The sequence below is a fragment of the Sphaerodactylus townsendi genome, linkage group LG02 (assembly GCF_021028975.2).
Source record: "Sphaerodactylus townsendi isolate TG3544 linkage group LG02, MPM_Stown_v2.3, whole genome shotgun sequence".
Classification (NCBI taxonomy): domain Eukaryota; kingdom Metazoa; phylum Chordata; class Lepidosauria; order Squamata; family Sphaerodactylidae; genus Sphaerodactylus; species Sphaerodactylus townsendi.
The window spans coordinates 58,724,814-58,741,118 of NC_059426.1; the positions used below are offsets into that span (position 1 = coordinate 58,724,814).

The following is a 16,305-nucleotide window of genomic DNA, read 5'->3' on the forward strand; positions in this document are numbered from 1 at the left end:
AAACTGTAATTTATAGTTTCATCTGTCTTCTCCATGAACTTGATAACAATGCAACAGTAGTTAATTGATAAAAATGCAACAGTAGTTAATTTCAACTAAGTTCTGAAATAAATGGAACCTTAATTAGTTGTGACTAAATCCTGTGCCTGTTTTCAATGAGGCTAGATAACTGAAGGTGAAGACAATGATGCATCCTAAATAGGATGACAGTAGTTCAAACACACATTCTCTTCCCTGAGAACAAATGCTTTGGTAATATTTGAATATAGGTTCAAATAACATCCACCTTATTTTAGAAAGACTTCCCCTACTGTTGTTTTTATTGGACAATAGGTAAACCTTTTACAGCAGCCTGTTCTCCCTAAACTGGGTCTTCATCTCTTCCTGTAGAATATCTATTACGGACAATTAATGTTTATACTTGGGAGGGGAGGGACTGAGAATAGTTCAGTGGGTATGGTTCAATGAAAATAAGGGTGAAAATCCCTTAGTTAAAAGCACACCTGCATTTCACCTCCATTTTTTTCTTCACGCTATTGACAACTACTTGTAAGTTGGTTGCTAACTTTCTTCAGAAACTTTTTTTGCCCTCAAATGTGACCATGCCTTGTTACTTATGCTGTAGCTTACAGAAGTGACACACTTAATATCGGGGGGTCCAAACCTGGATATCTACCAGTGGAGATGGAGATCAGGTAAATGTGCACCTGTTCTTCCAGAATGAAAAGAAATGTCCGTTGGTATGTTGCTACTGGGAGGGAGAAACAGTTAAAGAAGTAAAAGGGAACCATTTATTACTTCTCAGACCCAGCATGGCTGTGAGATAATGACTAGCAAAGTTGATGATGGCTGCCCAATACCATGTCGTCTTGATAAGAGCTTCTAGGGACATCCCTGTATCTTTGTGGCTTGGGTCAGATTCCCCAAAGCAGTGGCAGAGCCAAAGAAGCTGTGGTCTCATCCACAGGAGAGCTCCATACAGAATCACCAAGCACATTTTGTTATCTCAGATGTAGAGAAGGTACTAACAGAAAGTGGTGCTAGAGAATGAAATGAGTGAAAGGGTCAAAAAGTGACATATGCTGTATAAATATCTTTTGTTTTTTTTCCCCTACAGACACTTAACAAGAATAATTTGATACCGGATGACAGAACCAACTTCTACCCTTTGCAACAAACAAATGTGTACACAACAACCTATTATCCCAGTACACTGAATAAATATGACTACAGGCCTGAGGCCTCCCCTGGAAGGACCTTTACTAACAGCTGATGATGGACAGATTCTCCAGGAACTGGATGGCTTCTTATATGATTTTTATTTTTTAAAATTGAGTTTATGGACCAAATACTGGCCCAATCTCTAGATGTAAATATTATACAGTGGGCCTTTTATTTTATCTTTTATCAGTGGGCTTACTTTTGAGCAGCACATCTCTTTAGGTTGTCCCACTGTTGATGTACTGTCCTGACTAGGAATTTTGAGAGGTCCACAGTTAGAGGTAGCACTTACTGCTATGGATATTTATGGATGGCAGTTATCCTTTTTGGAGGGTGCCAACGTTGTCCAGGAATCAACCAAAATGTGTTATGTTTGTGGGAAATGGTACATGGCTACCCACCACTTTCTCAGAAATTCAGTAGACATCTATAGACAATACCACCAATGCTTTGATACACATCGTTTGTATGCCTATAGATTAATGGGACCATGAACATTATCCACATGGCAAGCCTTATGGAACCATCATGGTAAAAGATTTTGGTTTTCCAGCTTTGGGGTTGATCATCGCATCATCAAATTTTCCTGCAACACGGAGCAATATATGCAACCTATGGTGAAAACGAGTCTGGTGAGATTTACAAAAGAAGCACTGGAAACATTTCCAGTCATCATTTGGAGGAAAAAGAAACAAGATGTTAACATGGCTTTCCGGTGAATGAGATATGGCTTTATCCCACTGGGAAAAAAATAGTGGGCAAAGAGCCATCGAGTATCCTGCTAGGAAACAAGAAACCCCCCACTCTCTTCTAATTTTGATTCCAGTAGCCTCTTAAGGAACTGTGATATGGGTGGTCCTAATGTCTGTTGAAATCACCAGGCTTTTGTGCAAATGCCAATTTTATTTTTTATATTTTTTTATTCACTTGAACAAAAAAAAGTTTGAATTCACAGTATATCTCTAAAGATTGTTTCCATAATATAGCCTAACCCAGAATGCCTGCTGCAGATTCCGCTAGTGTCTTCCAGCCAGCACTCCATGAAAGTACAATGTGCACCATCAATAGCCAATCTTCTACAGTTTCTGAGCAAAAAGAAAACAAAAGTGTGATTATGCTACAGTTGTTTACCTGCAGTCTGTAGCATCATTAAACAGTCAGTCCAGCCTTGAAATGTAATTCTGTGTGTATGTGTGACTGTTAGACCAGTGCAGAAGCCATGTCTACGGCCAGATGAATGTCTGACATTGATGTCTAGCAGGAAGTCTTATCTGTCACCTGTGCTTTAATAGATAATTTCATCCAGTGTGTTTGGCCATATAAGCAAGTTTTCCACTGTCATTCAGCGTTTATTGGTGTGTGTATATATATACATTTTAATGAACTCCTGGTGCTAAGAGAATGCCACTTTACAGAGCATGTGATAAAGAGTGTGAGCCAATTGTGCATGAATGAAGAGCACTGCCAGAGCTTGGGATTCTCTTTTGCATCTTTCAGCAGTGACCATCTCTGTTTCCAGATGGCTTGGAAAACTATCAAGCCATTTCGTTTAAAGTTGGGGTTACTGTCCGGCAGTCAGTAACAGGTCCATGGTTTCTGTTGTTTTGAAAACACCTTTTAGAGGAATAAACTGAGACGTGGCAGAGTACAACACATCCATTTGTACAGCAGAAAATGGGAACTGGTAAGCTGTTCTGTTGATGAGCCAAACTGTCCACTTTTTTGAAAGGGAAGAAGATCCAGTGATGATGTCAACAAACACAAGTCATAAAGTCTACTAGTAAACATTGGTGCCTAAATTGTGACCAATTTCAGTGGCCATAGTAGGTTGAATAGAAGCATGGGCGTGATTATTCTGGAATTAGATTTGCTTCTCTAATATATTTTTTTAGCTGACACTGATTGAGAACTTACGTTGCTACAGACACATATGCAGATCCCCATCCCTCGCCATACAGGGACACTGTTGTGTGTGTTCTAGAGCTTAAGTTTGTCATGCTGGAGAGAAAAGTGAATGCACATCTTCTTTTTAACTCTTGATGCAGGTACATATCAGAGTTCCCATCAATCCTTAGATCAAGGAAACTGATCCAAGCATTGTGGAGAGTTTGTTGCAAAACTAATTAATTTTGCAACAGTTCCCAGAAGCAAGAATAAACAAACTGTTCCATTCATTATTTTTTCCATTACTTTTTGCTTGTTTGGGTTTTGCCATGTAATAAGGTAGGTTGTTTTCCAACTTATAAAATGACTTGATTTTCATTTCTTATTTTATATATTCTTGTTCATCCAGTGCCACTAATCAATTTAGATGTTTTAATCAGACTAGTCCAGTTCATTTTTACCAGGCCCTGAAGAGGAATAATTATACTGTCTCAAAAACTCTTACTTGCTGTCCCGTTTTCAGTGTGCAAGTTCCGCATGACCAGAAAGCCAAGCAAAAGGAGTGTGAAGGCTTATCCTTGTTGGTTTGCATAGAGAGTACAATTCTTTAAAGCAGACCTGAGAGATGACTTACCTTTGGGCTGTCTAGCATATGGCAGGCTAAAGACCGACTTGTATCCCTGGCCTTTAAGGTGACTGACTGCTTTGGTCATCATGCTTCTAATGAACATGGTGGATTGGAATGTTACTCTTGCTGGACCTTTTCAGTGGCTCAAATCACCTATTGTCCAGGCCATTGCAATGCATTTGGTTCTGGTATCAATTTTCTGCTGGCTTTTTAGAACAGAAACCAAGCTTATGTGCTAGTATTGGATGAAGATATGGCCTGGCTCTTCATTGGACAGCTGCATGCAAATACTATAGTGAATGACACCATCCTCAACTTAAGAAGCTTTTCCCACTCAGGGAGGCTTTTGATTGTTGTTTTTTAAAAAGAGGAGTGATCTACAGTGCATCACAATGCTGCTGTTGAAAATTGAAGGGGAGGGTATATCCAGAAGTAGCAGTTGTTTGGTAAAGGGAGAAGCTAATAAATACAGAGACTGGCCATGGTTCATGCACAGTCTGGACTGTGACCCACTCCCACAATCAAGAGATACATCAGTTTCTACCATTGAAAGCCAATGAGCTGTATTCCTAGCAGACTTGAAGTCTCTCCAGCTTTTAAAATCATAACACAACTTATCTGAGTGACACTGACGCAGCTAAACCATTCAGTCAGTCAAGCTGTGTAAAAAAAACAAAAGCAAAGCTTGAGCCGTGATTGTTTGGTAGGAGGATGGTGAGCCATCCCGAGGGTGAACTCCATGCACATTGTGTCTGAACTGAGGTCCAAATAATGTGAACTCTGCTGAGGATTCTACTTGATGGATCAGCTTTTGGAGGCCAGGTAGCACTTTGCTTTCCTTAGAAAGTGTAGATTTTTATATTTGAGTAGGACAGCATATTTTTCATAATCCTAATTGTCATCAGTTCACATAACTATGCAAGACTACCATCGTGTGTGTGTGTGTGTGTGTGTGCCTTTTGCTTTTGGATCATTCTCTTGTTTCATGACCATTATGCAGCAGGGATGACACGGCGTTGGTACAACCATCACACTTGCTCTCCTTCCCTCTGAACTAGTGATTTCTTACAGGCACCCGCTACCTTTTCCAATCAGAAAAAACTGCCTTGTCTATTCCAGTGCCAGCTGAATGAGCTCTATACAAGTACTTGAACAAAAAAAAGTTTGAATTCACAGTATATCTCTAAAGATATAGTATATCTCTAAAGATCCCCTTCGGGGATCGGGCGGTATACAAATTAAATAAATAAATAATAATACATTTAAATCGATGGCACAGCCCACACGGCAGGAGAACTGAGGGGTGTGTGTGTGTTTGGGGTCTTAAGGGAAGTGACTAGAATGTTTGATAGGCTGATCCTGCTGAATTGACCTATCCCACTTGCCTCTTCAAGACATTCCCTGGCAAGATCAGAGGCTGTTTGCAGTGTGGCCATTTAGTTCAGTGAAGGCCCACTGGAGTACAAAGGACATGAGTGGTGCGCTATGATGCAACTAGGCTCAACTGAGTATATTTGCTCCTGTTATTGAGCTGCCAGGGCAATGAACCAAGCAGCAGTTTCATGTATTATCTCAGAGGTATCCAGAGAATTCATCATTAAACTGGGAAACCAGTTTAAAACTACCCTGTTTCATAACAGTGTGCATGTTCAAACAGGGAAGACATCTTTGGATACAGAGGTCATGCCGCTGTAAAGTGGAACTTGCATTGCGGTCAACTTCTAAGTTGTATAAGTCTACCTACTGCCTTATTGCTTTCTTTAGAGAATGAAAAAACAAATAGGAAAGACTGGTGTAGGAAGAAGTGGAATAACTGGAGCCCTAGCATTACAAAATCTAAAGATGGGAATTTTTTTAAAATTCTGAGCTTAAACTGTTAATAGACCAGTACATTAGCCATACCAAATGTGAGATTTTTCTTACAGATGCAGGATAGAACTGTAATGCTTACAAAGTCCTTATAATCAGCTAGTATATGTGTGTTTGTGTGTATTTGAAACACACACGGCACATGTACTTCAGAATATCTTAAGAATAAATTTAGAATAATATAAGCAGCCCTGGAACTTGGGGACAGATGTCAAAGGAGAATGAGGAGGTTTTAACAGTACACTTGCTTTTTTCTAGATAAATGATTTTTTGTTTGTTTAATGAAAATGGAGAAGTTGACTTTTGTAGCTAGATCTGTTCATCTTCCCCAGCCCACAAAATCCATTCCTGTTAAGAATGGCAAAGTAAACAATGTTTGTATTTGCTCATATTTTATGAATAAACAGCCCAAGTTGACTTAGTATATTTGTCCTATTGTTTTTAATTATCAGCATAGCATGTGCGAAAACAAAATGAAGTTGCAGGTAGGAATAATAAACACACAATTGGGATCCGTAATTCACGTGTCATTGCCTACTTACTGCAAAACTTCAGCTTTGCTTTCCACATGGTACGTTTCATGTAGAGAAGCTACCAAGTTGCGTACTGATACCCACTCAATTTCACTGCGGTGTGTGGAAAAGGAATCCTTCATACAGGACATGAATACAAAAATATTAACACAGATCTTTTAATACAGCTTTGAAATACCAACATAATGTCCACACATGTTGTTTGAGACAGTAGCAGAGGCTTTCCCCATAAACACACTTCAGTAGTCACCTGTAGATTGACTTTGAAAAGCACAACCTATTTTGCAGTGATTTATTACCATACTTTAATTGTGGCTCTTGTACAGGATAGCGGGAACTTGCCCTGAGAAATTCCAAAATGTTGATTTGCTCTAAGGTTGACTAGGGGTTTTTCCTCCCTCTGAGCCAGTGAAAATCTTCTGGGTGATTCCAACTAACCAATCAGGTTGGCAGGAAACAAATTCTTCCTGTTTAGCTTGGGATCATCCCCCTTCCTTTCTGTTCTTTATGTGCCTCATAGGGAGTTGCAGCTAGCTTGGTTGCCTTCTCTACTTTCCATTTACTCTTCTACTTATTCTTACCCTAATTTCTTCTACTCCATTCGGTCTCTTTACCTTCTCTGGGCTGTCCCTGTTTTTTCTGACACACATTGAGGCTGCAGGAATGTGAACTGACAAGACATCTGGACAGAGAGACACATCTCCCCATCAACCAACTAGAGCAGTGGTGGCGAACCTTTGGCACTCCAGATGTTATGGACTACAATTCCCATCAGCCCCTGCCAGCATGGTCAATTGGCCATGCTGGCAGGGGCTGATGGGAATTGTAGTCCATAACATCTGGAGTGCCAAAGGTTCGCCACCACGGAACTAGAGCTTTGTGCCAGATTTCTAGCCCTGCTGAGCTTCTGGGAGCATGTGCATCATCCCCATGTTCTAATTCACACAGATAATGTCTCCACGAAGACCTACCTAAAGAAACAAGGGTAGTCAAGATAATCTGCCCTCCGTAAGGAGGCCTCTAAAATTCTCTGATCGTTAGAGGAAACCTACAGTCTATAACAGCAGAGCACATAAAGGGCTCAGAGAACACTGAGGCAGATTGGCTGAGCCACCAAAACATCATGATGGGAGAGGGAGCCCTGGAGAAGAATCTGTTTCAGCTGAAAACTTTTCACCTAGGGTTGCTGTTAGTCTGGTGCATCTCCATCGAACCATCAGACCAGGACATTCTTCACTCGCTTCTACCACCCCAGAGCAAAGGGAACAGATCTCCTAACTTCTCACCAGCCTCAAGGTCTCCTGTATGCCTTTCCACCAATCCCTATCATTCCCAAACATCAGAAAAATCAGAGAACAGTACATGGTGGTCATGGTTCCTTTTTGGCTCAGGAGACCCTAGTTTCTGACCTCCGATGTTGTCTATACCACCACTTAGGCTCCCATTCCATTGAGGCATGATGCACCAAGGGCCTATTCTTCATCCATAGCCATCAAATAGCAACTGACTGTGTGGAAGTTGAGAAGGAGCTCCTCTTGAGTCTGGGATACAGCAAGGATATCACCAATGCCTTGCTTGCATCTAAAAGAAGTGCACAAATCACATCTACAGTTTTACTTGGATGGGGTTCATCAGGTGGTGCAGGAGGAAATAGATAGATCCTTTGAATTCTTCAGCCAGTCAATTCTGGAATTCCTGCAGGAGGGTCTTCAGTCCAGTTTATGAACAGCCACTCTTAAAAGATAGGTGGCTGTTCTGGAAATGGTCATTTCTCAGATTGACAGCTGGGTGACCACAAAACAGTGATTTATTCAGAGATTCCTGAAGAGCGCCCTAGTCCAGGATTGACCTTCTATTCATTGGGTGCTGTGTGGTTTCCGGGCTGTATGGCCGTGTTCTAGCAGCATTCTCTCCTGACGTTTCGCCTGCATCTGTGGCTGGCATCTTCAGAGGATCTGATGTTGGGAAAGCAAGTGGAGTATATATATCTGTTGGAGTGTCCAGGGTGGGTGGAGAAACCTTGTCTGTGAGTAACAAAGAAGGCAGCCAGGTCAATAGTTGAGGGCATCTGAATAGAAGTATGAGTAACAATGAAGACTATAGCATGGGCGTAACACTGGAGATAGCAAGGTCACTGGTGGGAGCATCTGAATAGAAGTATCCTGGCCTTTGTTTCTTTTGTCTATGGTCATCCTGTGTTTGTGTGGAGCTGGTTAGACACTGTCTTGACTCTAGTATTTTTCAACACTGGCAGCCAAGTTCTGTTCATTTTCATAGTTTCTTCCTTCCTGTTAAAATTGTCCATGTGCTTATGGATTTCAATTGCTTCTCTGTGTAGTCTGACGTAGTGGCTTTTCAGAGTGGTCCAGAATTTCTGTTTTTTCAAATAATATTCTATGTCCAGGTTGGTTTATCATGTGTTCTGCTATTGCTGATTTTTCTGGCTGAAATAGTCTGCAGTGCCTTTCGTGTTCTTTGATACATGTCTGAGAGCTGCGTTTGGTGGTTTCCCTATGTAGACTTGTCCACAGCTGCATGGTATCTGATAGAGCTCCTGCAGTAGCTAAAGGATCCCTCTTATCCTTTGCTGAGCAGTAGCATCTGTTGAATTTTCTTAGTGGGTCTGTAGATTGTTTGTTGAGTGTGCTTCTTCATCAGTTTTCCTATGCGAGCAGTGGTTCCCTTGATGTATGGTAAGAACACTTTCCCTCTAGATGGCTCTTTATCTTTGTTCATGTGGCTTGTTCTTGGTCTTGTAGCCCTTCTGATTTCTGTATTAGAGTAACCATTAGCCTGTAGAGCCCTGTTTAGGTGATTCAATTCATCTTGTAGGAGGTGAGGTTCACAGATTCTGTTTGCCTTGATGTACCAAAGTTTTTATGGTGCTCCTTTTTTGCCCTGGATGGTGATTGGAGTTTTTGTGTAGATATCTGTGTGTGTGTGTAGGTTTTCTGTATACTGTGTGTCCCAATTGCTGGTTTGGTTTGCGGATGACTAAAACATCTAAAAATGGCAGTTTTCCTTCATTTTCTTTCTCCATAGTAAATTGGATGTTTGGGTGGATCTTGTTGATATGGTCCTGGAACTTGTTTAGTTCTTCTTCTCCGTGGCTCCAAATGGTGAATGTGTCATCCACATAACGGAACCATATGGTGGGCTTTTTTGGTGCTGTTTTCAGGGCTTGTTTCTCAAAATGTTCCATATAAAAATTAGCTATTCCAGGGCTAAGAGGGCTACCCATGGCTACCCCATCTTTCTGTTCATAGTATTCATTATCCCACTGGAAGTAGCTAGTAGTGAGACAATGTTGAAACAGGGCTGTGATGTCTTTTGGGAATTTCTGGTTAATGAGTGTCATGGTGTCTGCTATGGGGACCTTGGTGAATAGGGACACCACATCAAAACTGATCAGTTTGTCATTGGGGTTGAGTTTGAGTTTGCTGATTTTTTCCACACAGAAAAAACCACACAGCACCCAAAAGAAACCACACAGCACCCAAGTGATTCCGGCCGTGAAAGCCTTCGACAATACTTCTATTCATTATTTCCCCGCCGTAGATGTTAAAAAGCTTTGATGAAACCTCCCTTCAAGCCTATCAGGGAAATCTTCTTGAAATTTCTAAGAATGTAGACTGTATTCTTGGTGGCTGTCACCTTAGCTAGAATGGTCTCAGAATGTGTGCAGATTCCATAAGAATAAAGTCCTGAGAACTGATCCAGCATTCTGGCCAAAAATAGACTCTAAATTCCACTGATAGCAGGAGATTTTCCTTCCATTCTTTTGCCTGGATCCCTTCCATTCTTTTATCTGGATTCAAAGCACTCAAAAGAACAGGTGTGACACATCTTGGACATGAGAAGAGCCCTCAAGACATATCTAATTTGGACTCAGCCTGTCAGAAAGATGGAGGCCCTGTTTATTTCGGTTTCTCCTCCCAACCTAGGTTGTAAAATATCGGCATCAGTTATCAACCAATGCCTCAACAACTGTATTGAGACCTAGACAGCACAGCTTATTGAGGTACCCAATGGCCCATTCCATCAGAAGCGCAGCCACAAATGCAGCCTTCATGAAGAAAGTTTCTGTTGAGGAAATTTATAGAGCTGCCCCATGGTTGTCCATCATGACCTTCATCTGACACTACAGAATAAATACTTACAGTTCTGCTAAATACCTTTGGTAGGAGGATGTTACAGCACATTCAGGATTCTGCAACGGTGACCCACTCATAGTATAGATTTACTGCGTCTAAGAAGATCACAGAAGATACCTCCTGGCTCTGAGGGAGAATGACCACTGGATACTCACTGTGAAGGGTCCTTCTCCTCTGAGCACATCTTGCCTTTCTGTTTCATTGTTTTTTCCTTTTACTATCCTTATCTGCTGCTCAACCGTTGCTTCAGTTCTTTCCTGTTGATATTTCCTTTCAATATTTTCTATTTAGATAATTATATTACAATTGACTGCTGTTTTAAGTGTTCCAAGCTGAGAGGAAAGGGATGATCCCAAGCCAAACAGGAAGAATTTGTTATCTGCCTCCCTAATTGATTAGTTGAAATCACCCAGAAGATGGCTTCTTGTGCTCAGAGGAGAGTATTCACAGCGAGTATTCAATTATTGGTTTATAAACTGTTTTTGATATCTGGCCTTTGACTTGAATGTCTAAAGAAATCTGTATTTTTAGCATAATCTCGCTCAGCCATTTAAATACCCCACCCCCCATTGAATCCACAGTTATAGTTGAGAACTTGCAGCTCAGAAGAGATGGCTAGCAATGATTACATGTCTCCTCTTTAAATCTCAGAAGCTTGACTGAGTTTGACTTCTAGCAGCAACTCAGAAATTCTCATCCTTAAACCAAGCTTAAGTTTTCCTCCATAGCATGAGTTTGCCATTGTGAATATAGTAACCCACCATTCAGAGCCTTTGTGCACTGCAAGTCGTTACAAAGACAACGCTACATAACAAAATGTCTGTGTTTGTTAAGCATCTAGCTTGCCAGGCATTCTGGGGAGGTCACAAAGAATTCACCAAAAATAAGGGGTAAAAATATTTTTTTAAAAAATTCTGAAACCAATCAGCTGTGCAAGCACTATCCAATCGCATGCATGTTTGACATGTCATCCAATTCATTTTCAAACGAAGAAACACGGGGGGAGCCAAACAGGAGATAGACAGGAAATACTTCAGCTCAGTTTTGCAGCTGAAGCAGAAAAAAAAACAGAATGATCTGATCTATTCAGAATATAAAGAAAAGTATAGTGGGAAGTATTACTGGAGTCTGTTATGAAGGCATATCACCTTTCCTATGCAACTAAACACAATTATACTGTTAGAATAAAGGTGATTTAGACTTTCTAAAGTAACCACTGCCTTTAGACACTGTGAATTTTGGGGCTGGCCTTCGCTGTATTTTTATATATTGTACTATGTAAAGAATAATTCAGAAATAAAACCCAACAACCTGCTAACCATGAGAATTGGGTTTTTATTGCGACAGGAATTTATCAATATTTGTCTTTGCTTATTGCCTTCATGTTGGTTCCAGCCTTTCACACAAATGACGAATTCTGTTATCTGTATAATCGAATAGTTACTGATTAAATTAGCATTTGTGTTATGCGATAGAGTAGTGCCCCTCAGAGGTGTAGAAAAGATGGGATATTTAACTTATCGTGTACACTCGTGTATAAGTCGACCTGCATATAAGTCGAGGCACCTAATTTTACCACAAAAAACTGGGAAAACTTATTGACTCGCGTATAAGTCGAGGGTGGGAAATGCAGCAGCTACTGGTAAATTTCAAAAATAAAAATAGATACCAATAAAATTACATTAATTTGGGCATCAGTAGGTTTATTATTTATTTCAAAGAGAAACAGTAAACTAGCTCTGTAAGTGGAAAAGAGGGTCAACAAGAACAATATGGTACCAACAATAACTTTAAAAGTACAAAAACCTTAGCTTTTTTATAAGGAAGGGTTTTAAACAATGGATCTTACAATAAAAATTGAAATGAACATGCCTGTTCACTGTGACTCAAAACTACCCTGAATTTTAAAAGAACAGTTCATTATTTTTAGTGTACATATTTTTAAAATTGCACATGGCAGGTGTCATTTTAGAAGGAACATTCACACAACCTGTCAAAATGGACCCATCCTCAAAATGGACCCATCTACTATTAGCTTCCATTGGAAACAATGGGGGATGGGAGCACCCACATAACTTTGGACCCCCTGAACCAAACATCACCAAACCTGGCTGGTATCAGCAAGAGATTATCCTGATGATACCACCCAGGTTTAGTGAAGTTTGGTTCAAGGGGTCCAAAGTTATGGATCCTCCAAATGTAGCCCCATCTACTATTAGCTCCCATTGGAAACAATGTGGGATGGGGCACCCCCTTTGGGGGTCCATAACTTGGGACCCCCTGAACCAAACTTTATCAAACTTGGCTGGTATCATCAGGAGTGACACTGAAATTTTGGTGCCACTAGCTTAAAAACTGCGCCCCCTGGTGGTCGACAAAATAAAAACCCTAAAAAAATTTTAAACTACACCTGACTCGTGTATAAGTCGAGGGGGGCTTTTTCAGCACAAAAAATGTGCTGAAAAACTCGACTCATACATGAGTATATACAGTATCCCATAGAAGAATTTTAAAGACACTGTATTTCAAAATGTGCATTTGCCAGCTACCTTGGCACACAATTTATTTGTTTTCATACCACACAGAGGATTTCTTTGGCCTCTGTTGACAGTGCAAATGCAACCTGTGAAATGCTATATTAGAATATATTAGCTAAATGGCATGGTCCAGTCCCATGGCTGAAAGATTATATTCTAACCATCCAAAAGGGGAGTTTTGGAGGCTACTAGTCCTCCTGCTAGTCACTCCCCTTTTTTTCTCCCACCCCCCACTTTTTTGGTTCTTTTCTAGTTAAGCTTCGCCTATTTGGGTTTTTGTAAACCTTATGTTTGCAGAAAAATACAATCTATCCCTGATCTCATTGTGTATATGTTTAAGCCACATTACAGCCTATTTCAGAATTGCATGTAGTGATATATGCATTATGCATATATTTTTCGATTCATGGCCCATGAATTCCTATGAGATTGTGGACTGGACAGTTAACTTTCATCTAGATAGTATGAATGAAAATATACTTACCCCAACGTACTTACCGATTTTGAAGTCATAGAAGACTTGATGTGCACATCAAGTACTCTGCCAACCCAGTGTGGTGTACTGGTGAAGAGTGGTGGACTCTAATCTTGTGAACCAGGTTTATTTCCCTACTCCTCCACATGAAGCCTGCTGGGTGACCTTGGGCTAGTTACAGTTCTTTCAGAACTCTCTGAGCCCCACCTACTCACAAGATACCTGTTATGGGAAGAGGAAGAGAATGAGTTTGTAAACTGCTTTGAGACAGGGTAGAAAAAAGCAGGGTATAAAAACCAACTCCTCTTCAACAGAAGCAGAAGATTTATATGCACATTCTTTTACACACTGCAATCTGCTCTCTCTATGGGAAACAGTGACTCAACTGCAGCAAATATAATAAGGCTTATTCATATGACTAGGACAGGTGTTTATTACAGTCTCGGATTTCATCTCTCCACTCCACCAGCCTGGAATATTACAGCTGCAACACAAAAACATGAAATGAAACTAAAATAACTCCATTTTACATTTTAACACTTCCATTTGGACCTCTTATTCTTGTAAACAGAAGATTGGAAACTAAGGCAAAAATCCTTCTTGTTTCAGGACAATATTTCCAAGATAATTTCTAAATTTGCTTATACTTTAGTGCTGTGTGAGCAAAATGTTTAGTTCAAGTTTAGGTCAGTATTTTAATATTTGGTTGAGAATAAATAATGAAAAATTATACAATTAACAAAGTAGAACTTCAAACAAATTACAGCTGAATTCATAATTGTTCAGAGCCAAATTAACTGTCTGAGCAGTATATTTAAAGTAAGTAAGAATTTATTAATTTGCATTTTAGGTAAATTAAGCTAGTCATCTAACTATGTTGGCTCGCTTTAATATTCTCCTTGCAGCCACCCGTTGGTTAGGTATTTGCACATACGTCATAGTGAAAGACTTTGCCCCTGTTCTCAGAGACAACTTGAAACCATGGCACATATGCTACTCTACTGTGAGTTCAACTTACACCACTGGGGAATATTTATCAGACCACTGTTAAAACAGGTTACCTTGTTTACCATCAAGGAAATAGTGCCCTATCTTTTAGACGATTTACCTCATACAACGTGGAGGTAGCCAAATTTCTTTCAATAGCTATGAAGATATGCAACTCAAACTGCAATTTTCTGAAACTCTGTTGTTGACTAGCAATGAGAACTAAAGGGCCTAGCAACCAGAACTAATTTCTAAATAAAAAATGTAAACCCTGAAAGCAAAGATTTTAGTCAGAGGCGTAGCTAGGGCACATGGAGCCTGGGACAAAATCTGAGTTTTGCACCCACCACCCCATATGGGCAGCCACCCTCCCCCACCACGACCAACAACATTTTTGCACCAGGTCATCTCAAAGTCACTATCACATTATAGAACATGCCCCAACACACAAATCTGAACAAACCCAGGGCTCCCTAGCTTAAACATTGAAAGTGATGCTATTTTTGAAGGGAGAGAAATCCACCCTGAAACAGCATCACTATTAAGTTTGTTTAAAATGGAGAGCCCAGATTCTCCTTTTAAATACACCTTAAAGGGAGACTCTGGGCTCCCTAGTTTAAGCAACATTGGAAGTGATGCTGTTTCAGGGTAGATTCCCCACCCACCCACCAAACAGCATCGTTTTCAATGTTGGTTGTTGTGGGTTTTCGGGGCTGCGTGGCCGTGGTCTGGTAGATCTTGTTCCTAATGTTTCACCTGCATCTGTGGCAGGTATCTTCAGAGGTGTATCACAGAGAGAAGTCTGTTATACACTGTGTCCAGACATCTCTCTGTGATACACCTCTGAAGATGCCAGCCACAGATGCAGGCGAAACGTTAGGAACAAGGTCTACCAGACCACTGCCACACAGCCTGTAAAACCCACAACAACCAGTTGAATCTGATTGTGAAAGCCTTCAACAATACTTTCAATGTTTTTTTTAAATCTGGGGAGCCCAGATTCTCCTTTTGAATCCATTCCAAAGGGGGTGGATTTAAAGAGAGAACCTGGGGAAAATTTGAGGGTGCATCTCAGGGTAGCAATGTTTAAGCTAACAGTACCAAAATTTTAGACTATCTTCAGGAGACTCTCCTGATGAAACCATCTTCAGGAGACTCTCCTGATGAAACCACCCAGGTTTGGTTCAGGGGGTCCAACGTTATGGACCCTCAAATGGGTAGCCCCACCTACTATTAGCTCCCATTGGAAACAGTGGGGGATGGAGACACCCCTATTTGGGGGTTCATAACTTTGGACCCCCTGAAACAACCTTCACCAAACCTGGGTGGTATCAGCAGGAGACTCTCCGGATGAAACCATCCAGGTTTAGTGAATTTTGGTTCAAGGGGTCCAAATTTATGGACCCTCAAAAGGGCAGCCCCATCTACCATTAGGTCCCATTGGAAACAATGGGGGATGGTGCACCCTTTGGGGGTCCATAACTTTGGACTCCCTTAACCAAACTTCACCAAACTTGGCTGGTATCATCAGGAGTGTCACCTTACAATAGCCTAAAATTTTGGTGCCTCTAACCTAAAAACTGCACCCCCTGCTGGCCGACAAAGTAAAAATACTAAAAATACCCCCCAAAATTAGAAATGAGCCCAGATTTTTCTGCACACCCAATGGTGGGCGCCCGGGACATTTGTCCCTGGATGTCCCCGTTGTAGCTACACCACTGATTTTGTTAATCTCTTTCTTTACCTTCTTGCATCCCAAGGCTTTGAGGCTGAATAAAATAAGGTTACATTGTACTCTTGAGCCTTTGGATTAAACATGCAACCTAAATCCTACTGTTCCAAAACTGGAAATGAATAGATTCTTTCCAGCTCTATATACGTTTGCTGTTCACAGGAAAGCAAAAGACCCACATCTCAAAGGACTCCAGGTTCTTACAGCTCAAATGTTATTTACTTGCTTCACAAACTACAGACATATGACCAACATTTAAAGCCTGAAAGACTAGTCCTAGTGGTT

The 16,305-nt window shown here is 40.7% G+C and overlaps 1 protein-coding gene across 1 annotated transcript in view; it reads left to right on the forward strand.

Moving 5' to 3' along the window:
• The window catches only part of SEMA5B (semaphorin 5B), a 506,709-nt gene extending 500,685 nt beyond the window's left edge, over positions 1 to 6,024 (forward strand). The window contains exon 19 of the mRNA XM_048484504.1: positions 1,118 to 6,024. Within this exon, the coding sequence (XP_048340461.1) occupies positions 1,118 to 1,273 (156 nt within the window). The 3' untranslated portion in view covers positions 1,274 to 6,024. The remainder of the gene's footprint in view (positions 1 to 1,117) is intronic.
• Positions 6,025 to 16,305: the final 10,281 nt, after the last annotated feature.